Genomic DNA, 11,763 nt, shown 5'->3' on the forward strand with positions numbered 1-11,763 from the left:
ATTTTTGGCCTGAAACAAAATTAAGCACTATGCAATTCAAATCCGTAGGAAAAGTTCATCTACCAATATGCTTCTTTTTTTTTTATTTCCCGTCACATGCGTTCCTTTCCATCATAATGATTTGACCATTAGGCGATTTACTTCCTTCTTCATTTCACTTTCTCTCGACAGCATGAACACATTCGGAAATTTATGTCAACTTGTTTGGCTATATAGATTCCAGAATCAATCTATTTTTTTTAATAGAAGCAATCAAATAATCATAGTACATCAAAACATTCCAAGAGATAAGATAATGGTTTGATATTTCATTAATTAGATGATGGTCTGATATTCCATTAATAAGATTCTTGTTACGTGTCAACTAGGGTTGCAAACGAATTCAACCGCTTGCGAGCGATTTGAATCAAATTCGATCAATATCGAGCTTGGGTCAAACTTGAGCTGATTGAGTCGAACTCGAGTTCAAAATATTAAACTCGACTCGCGAGCTCGAGATATATATATATAATATAATATAATTTTTTTTATTTTTATTTTAATAGTAAAATTATATATATTTTTAATATTTTATTATTTTATGAAGAAATATATTATTTTATTTTGTTTTTTTAAAAATATTTTTTTTATTTTTTGAAGCGAAAGGGAGCTCGAGCTTCAAAATTGTTAGCTCGTCGAGTTCGAGTTCAATAAAATTAAATTAATACTCAATTCGATTATGTCGAAATTCGATTCGATGTGATTTGTTTGCAGCGTAGCGCCGACTTCAACTTTGAGGAATACGACTAGCATGTAGTAATTCTACTCTCTTACAGGATCAGCTAAGGTGGTCAGTAACGTGGGCCAGTCCACCCTGGTCCTACAAAAAATGAACAAATAAAATAGGAGTACCTTAATTGAATTGGAAGATTGTGAAAGTAAAAGAAAACACTCGTATTTTGGCGCCAAACGCAGATTTCCCGCCATTTTTTTTATACTGAAGAACTGGTTAGCACTAACCACAGATCCCATTTTTCCCAGATTCCCAGGCGGAGATCCAGAAGTCCGGGAAAAACTGTAGGGGCGTGATCTAGGGCAAGGAAGAAGAGAAATGTCGGACGAGGAGCCTAGGGTTGCTGGAAGGCGAAGGAGCAGGGGAGCTCAGGCCACGGCGCGTGCGGACGCGCTCCAGCGTCTCAAAGCTCTCCGCAGCGGCTGCCGTCGACCCACCGAGGGCGGCGCCACGTTTAACATCAAAATGGAAGATCCCATCTACGACACCGTCGATGAGGAAGAGTACAAGGAACTCGTCGCCACACGTCGTGAGGAAGCCAAAGATTTCATCGTCGATGACGACGGCCTAGGGTACGTTGACGAAGGTCAAGAAGAGGATTGGTCTCGCGCTGGTGTTCCTCTCTCTTCGGAAGAGTCGGACGGGGAATTGGAGCGCCCGAAGAGAAAGAAAAATAACAAAAGTAACACTACTGCGGAGAAGGAGCAGCAATCGACGAAAAAACCCTCGGCTCTCTCTGCTGCTGCGGCGTTGATGGGCAAGCAGAGGATATCGAATATGTTTACGTCTTCAGTGTTTAAGAAAAATAGGGATGATAATAAGGGGAAGAACACTTTGTCGTGCGAGAGTATCGTAGATGATGTTATTGCTGAATTTGCGCCTGATGAGGCTGATAGGGAGAGGAGGAAGAAGGCAACCTCCCGTTTATTGTCAAATTCAATAAGTTCTGTTCCTCTTAATTCTAATTTTATGTCCGTTAAATTTGAGAAGGCCGTTAATGATTGTGTTGATTCGAGTGTTAGGCACGAGGACAATGGATTTAGGAATTCGAATAGTGAGTTTTTGGTGAATAATTTGCAGAAAAGCCACGTGGATGAGGAAAAAAATGTGATGCTGGAAAATGGAAAGGAAAATGAAGGAATTGTTGAATTGAAAGATGATAAATTAGTTGCAGGACTGGGAGATTCTTCAGGTAATGGGGATGGGGAGGGCTTGTTGAATGGATTCGAAGTGAAAGAGCAGCAAGAGGTGAAGTTGGACGAGAGGGTTTTTACTCTCAATGCAAAGATTAAAGAAGAGACAGATTCAGCATTAAGTGCAACTGCCGGGTGGCAGGCAGTGAAAACTGCAGGAAATGAAGCTGTGAGTTCCAATGGCTCTGGAGTTAATCAGAGTCTGAATAATGAAGACAAATCAGATTTTGAATTGAATTCTGATGGGTCACTGCCTTTCTACATACTGGATGCTCACGAGGAGTTTTATGGTGCCAATGCTGGCAATCTTTATCTCTTTGGGAAGGTACTTTTGGCATACTGATTTCTTTTTTATGCTTTCTTATCTCTCAATTTCTACTAATTTTCTAATTTCCTCTGCCATACAGAACCTTAGGCTGGTTAGGATCCTCTGTACTTCATTGACTTATTCTAGAAGCATGTTTCAGTGTCACTAGTCTATGCAGTATTTATAAACCTTTTAGTCTTAAAAAGTGATGCTTAAATAACCTAGCCTTGAATAGACTTTAGGACCTGGGATATGCTTTTCTATATCATTCTGGTGCACAGGTTTTGGCAAATTCATGCCGTACTTTGTTGCTTAAATGCTCATCTGGTGTATGTTCCATGCAAAGTATCCTTGTTATTATCAATATCTGACTTCTATCCCTTGATTTAAGGTCAAATCTGGAGATACATACTACAGCTGCTGCGTGGTTGTGAAGAACATGCTGAGATGCGTTTATGCAGTCCCAAATGTCTCTGTATTTCACGGTGACATATTAATGAAGTTAGAACAGGATGTGGAAGAGTCTCGAATATCTTCCACAGAATTTCGTACTCAGCTGCATGTAATTTTATCTACTGAAATTCCTGTATTAGTAGTCAGGTATTTGGTTCACTGCTCACGTCAGTTTCAACTTTTCATTGTTAGGAGATGGCATCGGGATTAAAGACTGAAATGAGTAACCACTTGCTGGAACGTAATGTTTCATGTTTTAGTATGACACCTGTTAAGGTTTGAGATTTATTTATTCAATGCATCAAAATAGTCAAGCCAATCTTTGTTTGTTTTGCCAAAAATTATCTAGTTTTTCGTGTTACATACTAGTGCCAGTTTCCTAGTCAGCCTGATATTTTACTGTCTTTGCAGAGGAATTATGCATTCGAGCGATCTGACATACCTCGAGGCAAGAACTATGTATTAAAGATCAGCTATCCATATAAGGTATTTAGCTTGTGTTAATTTAGCCACTTAGAACAATACCTTTCTTAAATTTACTGTATTTGGAATTTTGGTGCCCATAGATGCAGCCTTTAATATGCTTAATATTGGTCATTATTACTGGATGTTGGATATATGCTTACAGGACCCACCACTTCCATCAGATATTAGGGGAGAAAATTTCTGTGCTTTACTTGGAACTCATTCGAGGTAATGCTGCAAATAGGTCTCATGTGCTTCTCTTAGTCTTGTTCAATCTACTTCAAGAAAGGCCACACTCTGGATTTTGAGTCTCAATGTCTGTCATTCACTTTGTTCTGTGAGACATCAACCTAAGAGTGCATACCATTTCTCTGTGTAAAAGATTCGCTTATCACCATCTTCTTTCTGCAGTGCCTTGGAAACTTTTCTTGTTAAAAGGAAAATAAAAGGACCTTCATGGCTATCGATTTCAAAATTTTCTAGCCGTCCAGTGCCCCAACGAGTGAGCTGGTGCAAGTTTGAGGTTTTTGTTGACTCTCCGAAGGATATTCAAGTCTTAACATCTTCAAAGAATATTGTTGAGATTCCTCCTGTAGTAGTCACGGCAATAAATCTGAAAACAATCACCAATGAGAAACAAAATCTCAATGAAATTGTTTCTGCATCTGTCATCTGCTGTCACAAGGCAAAGGTACATTCAGAAGGAGCTTATTTTTTGATATTACAGCATTATTGGAATTGGAGGTTGATCCATCTTGTTACTGGAATGAATAATAATGTGGTATACTTTAGCATAGACAGGTGGTGCTCAACCAATTGGTGAACTCTCTCTCCACCCTATGCCTGCAACTAGTGGAGCTCATAGTTGCATGTTCATTCTTTCCAAGTTGATGTCTTAGTCTTTTTCCACATTTAGTTTATGAAATATGACAGCAGGAAATATGTTTTACTGAGCATTGTTTCCTGTAGGCCAGTGTCTAGTCTGATATTAAAGACACATACCAATTGCATGATGAACTTTTCAGATAGATGCTCCAATGTTAGCGTCAGAATGGGCCAGGCCAGGCATGCTTAGTCATTTTACTGTTATCCGTAAAATTGAGGGGGCCATATTTCCAATGGGATTCACCAAAGAGGCAGCTGAAAGAAATATAAAAGCTGGATTCAATGTCATCAGTTGTGAGAGCAGGCATGTTCTGATCTACTTGTGTTTACTATTAAACATTAATCATTTCCTCTTTAAGCTTTCATTTCTTGGTAATCTTACTATATCTTTCTGCTGCTATTTCTATGTTCAATATTTCAGTGAAAGAGCTCTATTAAATCGTCTGATGATTGAGTTACACAAATTGGATAGTGATGTTCTTGTCGGGCACAACATCTCTGGGTTTGACCTGGATGTTCTTCTTCACAGATTTCAGGTCCTTGTCATTCACCTATCTTTTCATGTTTACTGGCTTTTACCAATCATTTGATTCTTCTTATGCTGTGAGCAAAGAAAGGCACTAACAACCATAAGACGTACACATAATGTTATATGCAGGCTTGCAAAGTACCCAGCAGTATGTGGTCTAAAGTTGGCCGTCTCAAGCGTTCAGTCATGCCTAAACTCAGCAAAGGAAATAATATTTTTGGCTCAGGAGCAAGTACTGGAATGATGTCCTGTATTGCAGGGCGGCTCTTGTGTGACACCTATCTTAGTTCGCGTGATTTACTAAAGGAGGTAAGGTGGTATGCTGCAATATTATACTGTCAATGCACTTGATGATGCTGATACTGTTAAATTACATGTGGATTTTGCTTCTCCAGGTTAGTTATTCCTTGACACAACTTGCAAAGACTCAGCTTAACAAAGACCGCAAGGAGATTGCTCCGCAGGATATTCCTCAAATGTTTCAGAATTCAGAATCGCTCATGGAACTTGTAGGTTCTTTATTTAAATGCATCCGTTTTGTTAGTCATCGTTCTTGGTCAGTATAACAGTGTGAAGATACATCTTTTCATGCTATTTTAGACCTTTAGCCCAAGACAAAGAAAATGAAGAAATGCAAATCTACTAACTGATATTGGGTCACTATTGACCCAGTTCTCCACTTTATAACCCAAAGCAATCATGTCTCATTTGGATCCTCTGATGAAAGAGATCATGACTCTTAAGTCACTTACGATGATTGATTAAGCATTTGAGATATAGCCATCATTGCAGCTGTTTTTAGTTCTTTTATTCCTGTCACTGGTCTTTTTTCTGGTAAAAGTAGTCAAATACTTAAAAATTTCTGTCACGTTAACAAAGACTATTTTTCTGTTTAACAAGTACACATGATATCTCTCTGAAGATGAACTATTTTCTTCAGATAGAATATGGTGAAACAGATTCATGGTTGTCGATGGAGCTCATGTTTCATCTGAGTGTTCTTCCCCTAACCCGTCAACTGACTAATATAAGTGGCAACCTTTGGGGAAAAACTCTGCAGGTGATTACTTTTCTTATGTTTTTGGCAATTAACTTTTCCACATGATCAGCTTTTGTATTTCTAGTATAACATTGAGTGTGCTTGCTTTCAGGGTGCTAGGGCCCAAAGAGTAGAATATTTATTGTTACATGCATTCCATGCAAAGAAGTTCATTCTTCCGGATAAGTTATCCTATCAGGCTAAGGAAACAAAAATGACAAAGCGGAAAATTGACCAAGATGTTGACAGCAAAGAAAATGATTATACGTTTGATGAGATAAATTTTGATGAAATTCCCAGGAATGATAATGGGAAAACCAAAAAAGGACCTGCTTATGCTGGTGGTTTGGTTTTGGAGCCAAAAAAAGGTCTATATGACAAGTATATATTGCTCCTGGACTTCAATAGTCTCTATCCGTCAATTATTCAGGTAATCTATATGCCTACTGCTCTCTTCTTGCTACTTCTAGTATCTTATTCTATGTCTAGATTGTCATCCCATTCCTGTTTTCTTCTTGGTCATCTTCTAGTTGGACTAATTTCATTTTGGGCATATCTCACATAACATGCTGTGCTGATCACTCTTTTGCAGGAGTACAATATCTGTTTCACAACTGTTGACAGATTTTCAGATGGATCAGTATCCCATTTACCATCTAGTAGGAGGACTGGAGTTCTACCAGAGGTAAGCTTAAACTTAATTTGTGAAGTTTTTCTTTTGTATGGTTGAATTTAATTGGTCCAATTAAGTTTATTTATTGTTGGTTTTGTTTTGAGTTTCATTGAGCAGTATAAGAAAATTGCTTTCTGAAAACCCATTCCTGTTTGCCCTTGTCCTTGTGAAAAGGAAAATCATGGTTTCAGCTCGATGAATAGCCTCTCTGTGCATATACTTATCTGTTGGAGCTTTGTGCACTATGATTTCCCTCTTTATGATTCCATATATTGGATTTATCTCTTTACATTCATAGATATCAATGCATACCTCAGTATGCTGCATTAAGTTACTTGTTCCCTAAATACTGGCATGCTACTTATAATGATATTGACATATGTTCTGTAGTTGCTAAAAAATCTGGTGGAAAGACGAAGAATGGTGAAATCATGGTTGAAAACAGCCTCAGGTCTGAAGGCCCAGCAACTTGACATACAGCAACAAGCACTAAAGCTAACAGCAAACAGGTTTTCTATTCAGACATCTTGTTTTCCTTAGCAACCTTAACTTTTTTACTAATTTTTTTTTTCAATTTTAAAACTGATGTGCTGTTCTGTCCTTTGGTTGGATGGCTATTAGCATGTATGGATGCCTCGGATTCTCAAATTCCAGGTTTTATGCAAAGCCACTTGCTGAGCTTATAACCTTGCAGGTCAGTAGTTTCTTTCTGGATGCAAGTTAAAAGAATGCAATTCTCATTAAATGATAGGCTGGATGTATTTTTGACAAAATTTTCATTGTTGTGAAGGGAAGGGAGATTTTACAGAGTACGGTTGACCTTGTTCAGAATATTTTAAACTTGGAGGTCGCTTCTTTCATTTCATTTTGGACTAGTGAATGGAGTGTCCGTATGTCTGCAGATTTTCCATGTTTAAGATGTTACATTGACTGGTACGGTGTTCTTTTTGTCTGGCAGGTCATTTATGGGGACACAGATTCCATTATGATTTATACTGGGCTTGATGATATTGGAAAAGCAAAAGCAATCGCAGGAAAGGTGATTCAAGAGGTAGGGTTGATTGTTTGCTCATTCTTTTGGTAAATCATCTAAAGAATTTCACTGACCTACTGAGGCTAAATTTTTGCCTCTTTTTGTCTTTTGTTGCATTTCATTTAAATTAATCACTTAGTACATTTTGACAATAGTTCAACCAGAAAAGAATGCTGTTTTTGGCATCAGAAAATGGTAGGCGACTCAGAAAAATTAGAAAGCTAGGACATCAGAAAATGGTATGCGGCTCAGAAAAATTAGAAAGCTAGGAAATTTGATTTGTTTTTTTTTTCCTCCTAGCACAATACAAGTTTGGGTTTATCTTCAGGGATTGAGAAGTGCATGTCTCTGTTGTAATACAGATATTTAAAATTACTAATGGTTTCTTTTCATAGGTCAACAAGAAGTATAGATGCTTAGAAATTGATCTTGATGGTCTGTACAAAAAAATGTTGCTGCTTAAGAAAAAGAAGTATGCAGCAATTAAAGTGCAGTTTAAAGATGGAACGCCTAATGAGGTACATTTTGGAAGTGTATTTTGCTGGACAACATAGGACTCTGCAATAGTTGCATATCAATGAATCTATCCACTTTATTGAAGGTCATCGAACGGAAAGGTCTTGATATGGTTCGGAGAGACTGGAGCTTACTGTCGAAGGAATTGGGAGATTTCTGTCTGAGTCAAATATTATCTGGCGGGTATACTCTTTGTACTGATTGTCTTTGTGCTATAATCTTTATCGTTGTTAGATGTGATCTGAGACTCTGTCAAACTTACGGGGTGAGCTTTGGTAGGTCTTGTGAGGATGTTGTTGAATCAATACACGACTCCCTTGTTAAGGTAATATTCTGAAACCCACAGAAAGCTCATCAGTGTATGTAGATGGTCCTGGTTACAAAGCAGTAACAGATAATCAATATTACAGTTGCTACATGCTAACAAGATTTTGAGTGGACAAGCTCAACTTAGCTAGAATATGTTGAAATTTCATTGGCAGCTAAAAGCAGACTTCGTAAAGGAGGCAGTCTCTTTTCAAAATTTTGTTACTAATGTCATTGCACATTACTCATGCTTCATCCTACTATCACTTGTGTTTTTGTCTTTTGACATTTGATTTCAACTTTTAACGACTTGAATCAGCTTGAAATTAACTCAATTAATTGGCATTGATAATGTGGTGAACTGTTAATTGACCTCGTGTGGAAAAATGCCTAATGGTCTGAAAATCCTTTTTGATGGAGCTTATATATTTTTCTGCAGATTCAAGATGATATGAGAAGGGGACAAATAGAACTCGAAAAATACATTATCACAAAGACATTGACAAAAGCACCAGAAGCTTACCCTGATGCAAAAAGTCAACCCCATGTTGAAGTTCGTTCATAGACCCACTTTTTGTCTTGTCTTCTACAAAACAAAAACCTTTTCATTCTAAACCATCTCAAAGTTTCATTTTGGAGTTTGTTGAATTAATTGCACTAATTATTCATGCATGGATGTGGTTGTCTGTTTTCCAGGTTGCCCTTAGATTGAGGAGAAATGGTTATGTGACTGGTTGCTCTGCTGGAGATACGGTACCTTATATCATCTGCCGTGAGCAGGTCCGTGTTTTGCTTATATATTTATCATTCTTTATCTGATGTTTTCCTTCAACTCCAACTACTTCCATCCCAATTCCTTGTGTTAAAATCTCCCCTTCATATGGTGTGGTAGGGGATTAGCTCAAGTGGCTCGGGGATTGCTCAGCGAGCAAGGCATCCTGATGAGGTGAAGAAAGGCGACGGGAAATGGATAATTGACATTGATTATTATTTGGCGCAACAGGTATTTCATCAACTTTATATGACCAGTGACAACTAGTGCTGTTGATTATAAATAAAAAAGTACATGGTTCAGGTTTTCTAATTGCTTAAGTGTTTTCGTTGACATTGCAGATTCATCCTGTGGTTTCACGTCTTTGTGCTCCAATTCAGGGTACGAGTCCAGCACGTTTGGCTGATTGTTTAGGGCTTGACTCATCTAAGGTAAAGTAACATTTGCTTTGAACTTTTAATGTAGGTTTTTTTTTTGTGTTGTAGAATCTGCAACTGGAACTAAAACAATCTGATTCTTTCAGTTCCAAAGTAAAACAAATGAAGCTGGTAGCAGCGATTCTTCAAGCCTGCTTTTATGTGTAGGTGACGATGAGGAGAGGTAATCATTCTGTTAGCCACGAAGTGTTGATAATACTCTTAAATTTTGATTTAGATGGAGAATTGCCCTGTCTAAGGAAAGGCATTTCCTAACTTATGAGGAAATGTACTCTAGACTTAAATTCTTGTTGACTTGCCGACTCCCAAGGAGCCATATTTCCCAATATGGATCGTTAGCATTTTAATCTGAGTTTTCTTAGAAGCTAATTTTTTCCAGTTTTATTTACTAGTGTTATTATGTATATAAGTGGAATTACCTTGAGATGGACCACCAAAAATACACCAAATGTATGCCTTTGATAATTGCAGATATCGAGGTTGTGAGCCATTAGTTTTGTCATGTCCAAGCTGTTCCAGTTCCTTTGACTGCCCACCTCTATTCAGTTCCCTATGTTCGTTAATTAGTCAGAAGCCAGCAGATTCGCAAGCACCCGGGAATTTCTGGCTCAAATTACGTTGTCAATTGTGCTCTGTAGAAGGTGATCAGGGGAGAATATCTCCTGCAATGATAGCAAATCAGGTAATTCTCTGCAGTTTTTCAATTTTGGAGCTTCTCTTGTTCAATTTACATGGTTTGAATTTGAGCCTTTAACTGGTTTCTGGTTGCTCTACGGTCTAAAGAATAAAAGTACTCGAAGGGAAAAAAATACAAAAGTATGGTTGCAGTAAAACTACACGGTTGGGTTTGGTGGCTTTATGTTATCATATGTAGATCAGTGACGTACCCTGCCTGATATTTGACAGGTTAAAAAGCAAGCGGAAGGTTTCATCTTGGCATACTATCAGAGCTGGATGATGGTATGTATTCCCATAACAGTCCTAATATAATTGGATTATGGTCTACTTATAGTTAGAATTGTTTAACAGAAATGTGTGATGAAAATGATTTTCAGTGTGATGATGAAACTTGCAAGTACACTACTCGTAGTTTGAATCTGCGGCTAATTGGTGACTGCGACCGGGGAACTGTTTGTCCTAATTATCCTCGCTGTAATGGGCGTCTCCTAAGAAAGGTTCTTCTCCCCTCCTTCCCGCTCTATTTCTCTTGAAACAAAATCTTGCAGTAAACTCACCAATGAGAACTTTTTATTCGTTTATTTATTTATTTTTCCTAGTACTCGGAAGCTGATCTATACAAGCAGCTTGCCTATTTCTGCCACATTCTGGATACTGTTCGTTGCGTTGATAAGGTTATTGTCCTTCTCAGTTCACTCCTTTCTCTCTTAGTATATACCACGTATTGAGGAACAAATTCTTGTTTTTTTTTTTTAGTACTGTTTGCTCATGGTAGTAAAAGAAATAGGATAAGTTACCTTTAACCCTCTTGAATGGGTTAGTGATTTGCTACTTAACTTCTTTATGGTTTAAAAATTTATATATAACCTCGTCATAGTTTGATTAAAACCAATGATCAATATTAAAATGTCAAAATCAAATTAATAAATTGACAAGTTCTCCTCTTCACTATTGCTTTTTCTTTTTTTTTCCCTTTTCTTTCTCTTTTTGTTTAAAAACCTATATTGATATTTATAACCTTTAAAGATGATGTTTTCTAACTTTTGGTATCTATTTTTTATTTTTATTTTTTGGTCTTTTGCATTTAGGAAAAAAAGTAGTCAAAAGATAAATTTATCAATTTTTTAAATTGAATTTGACTTTTTAATATTAACTATTACTTTAATAGAAAAATTGACAATGATACTGTAAGATTCGTTCAAAGAAATAACTAAGCGTTCTCGTTTTGAAATTGTAGATTGAAGCTGGTATGAAAAACCAACTTGAAAAAGAGCTTGCTGTAGTGCGGCCTTTAGTTGAATTGGCAGCGTCAACGGCGCAGAGCCTCCGTGACAGGTGTGCCTATGGGTGGGTACAGATGGAAAGCTTAGCTGTATCAATATGATGCATGTTTGCACTATCGAGTTATAAATGCTTAATAGTATCTTTATGGTTTGGGGCTTGCACGAGCGTAATTCCCTCGATCCAACCTATGTATATAGTCAATCTGAAAATTCATATGGACACAAGTTTGGGAGTGAAGAAATAGTGTCGTGTAATCTCGGGTACTTTAATATCAACTGGTCTCAGTATTGCCACATGCTGTCAGTGGAGCAGTCGGGCAACGGTGTCCCAAGACAGCCAAGTAGGACTATAATACTTTGTTTGCCGATTGGCAGGAAAAAAAAAAGAAGAGGATCTTGATGCTTTTTGCTGCAATGTCTTT

General features: G+C 37.5%; 1 protein-coding gene across 1 annotated transcript; it reads left to right on the forward strand.

Annotated features, from left to right (window-relative positions):
• The first annotated feature begins 1,043 nt into the window (after positions 1 to 1,043).
• LOC113753079 (DNA polymerase alpha catalytic subunit) lies at positions 1,044 to 11,692 on the forward strand. Its single transcript, XM_027297162.1, has 30 exons — positions 1,044 to 2,290; positions 2,664 to 2,834; positions 2,918 to 3,001; positions 3,137 to 3,211; positions 3,354 to 3,418; positions 3,602 to 3,881; positions 4,216 to 4,379; positions 4,497 to 4,611; positions 4,734 to 4,913; positions 5,000 to 5,113; positions 5,545 to 5,664; positions 5,756 to 6,073; positions 6,236 to 6,328; positions 6,707 to 6,825; positions 6,938 to 7,010; positions 7,107 to 7,163; positions 7,275 to 7,367; positions 7,745 to 7,867; positions 7,951 to 8,048; positions 8,145 to 8,190; positions 8,611 to 8,724; positions 8,868 to 8,951; positions 9,064 to 9,174; positions 9,285 to 9,374; positions 9,467 to 9,543; positions 9,852 to 10,062; positions 10,287 to 10,340; positions 10,436 to 10,555; positions 10,658 to 10,732; positions 11,296 to 11,692. The coding sequence occupies exons 1-30, from the start codon at positions 1,091 to 1,093 to the stop codon at positions 11,440 to 11,442; spliced, it is 4,671 nt and encodes a 1,556-aa protein (XP_027152963.1). The 5' UTR covers positions 1,044 to 1,090; the 3' UTR covers positions 11,443 to 11,692.
• Positions 11,693 to 11,763: the final 71 nt, after the last annotated feature.

This window comes from Coffea eugenioides, chromosome 11 (assembly GCF_003713205.1).
Source record: "Coffea eugenioides isolate CCC68of chromosome 11, Ceug_1.0, whole genome shotgun sequence".
NCBI lineage: Eukaryota > Viridiplantae > Streptophyta > Magnoliopsida > Gentianales > Rubiaceae > Coffea > Coffea eugenioides.

Excerpts from the sequence above, each read along its gene's own strand:
- LOC113753079 (XM_027297162.1), top strand. The coding sequence starts at position 1,091 with ATGTCGGACGAGGAGCCTAGGGTTGCTGGAAGGCGAAGGAGCAGGGGA. Across the intron at positions 4,914-4,999 it reads CGCGTGATTTACTAAAGGAG|GTTAGTTATTCCTTGACACA; the intron begins GTAAGGTGGTAT and ends TTGCTTCTCCAG. Across the intron at positions 7,011-7,106 it reads CTGAGCTTATAACCTTGCAG|GGAAGGGAGATTTTACAGAG; the intron begins GTCAGTAGTTTC and ends ATTGTTGTGAAG.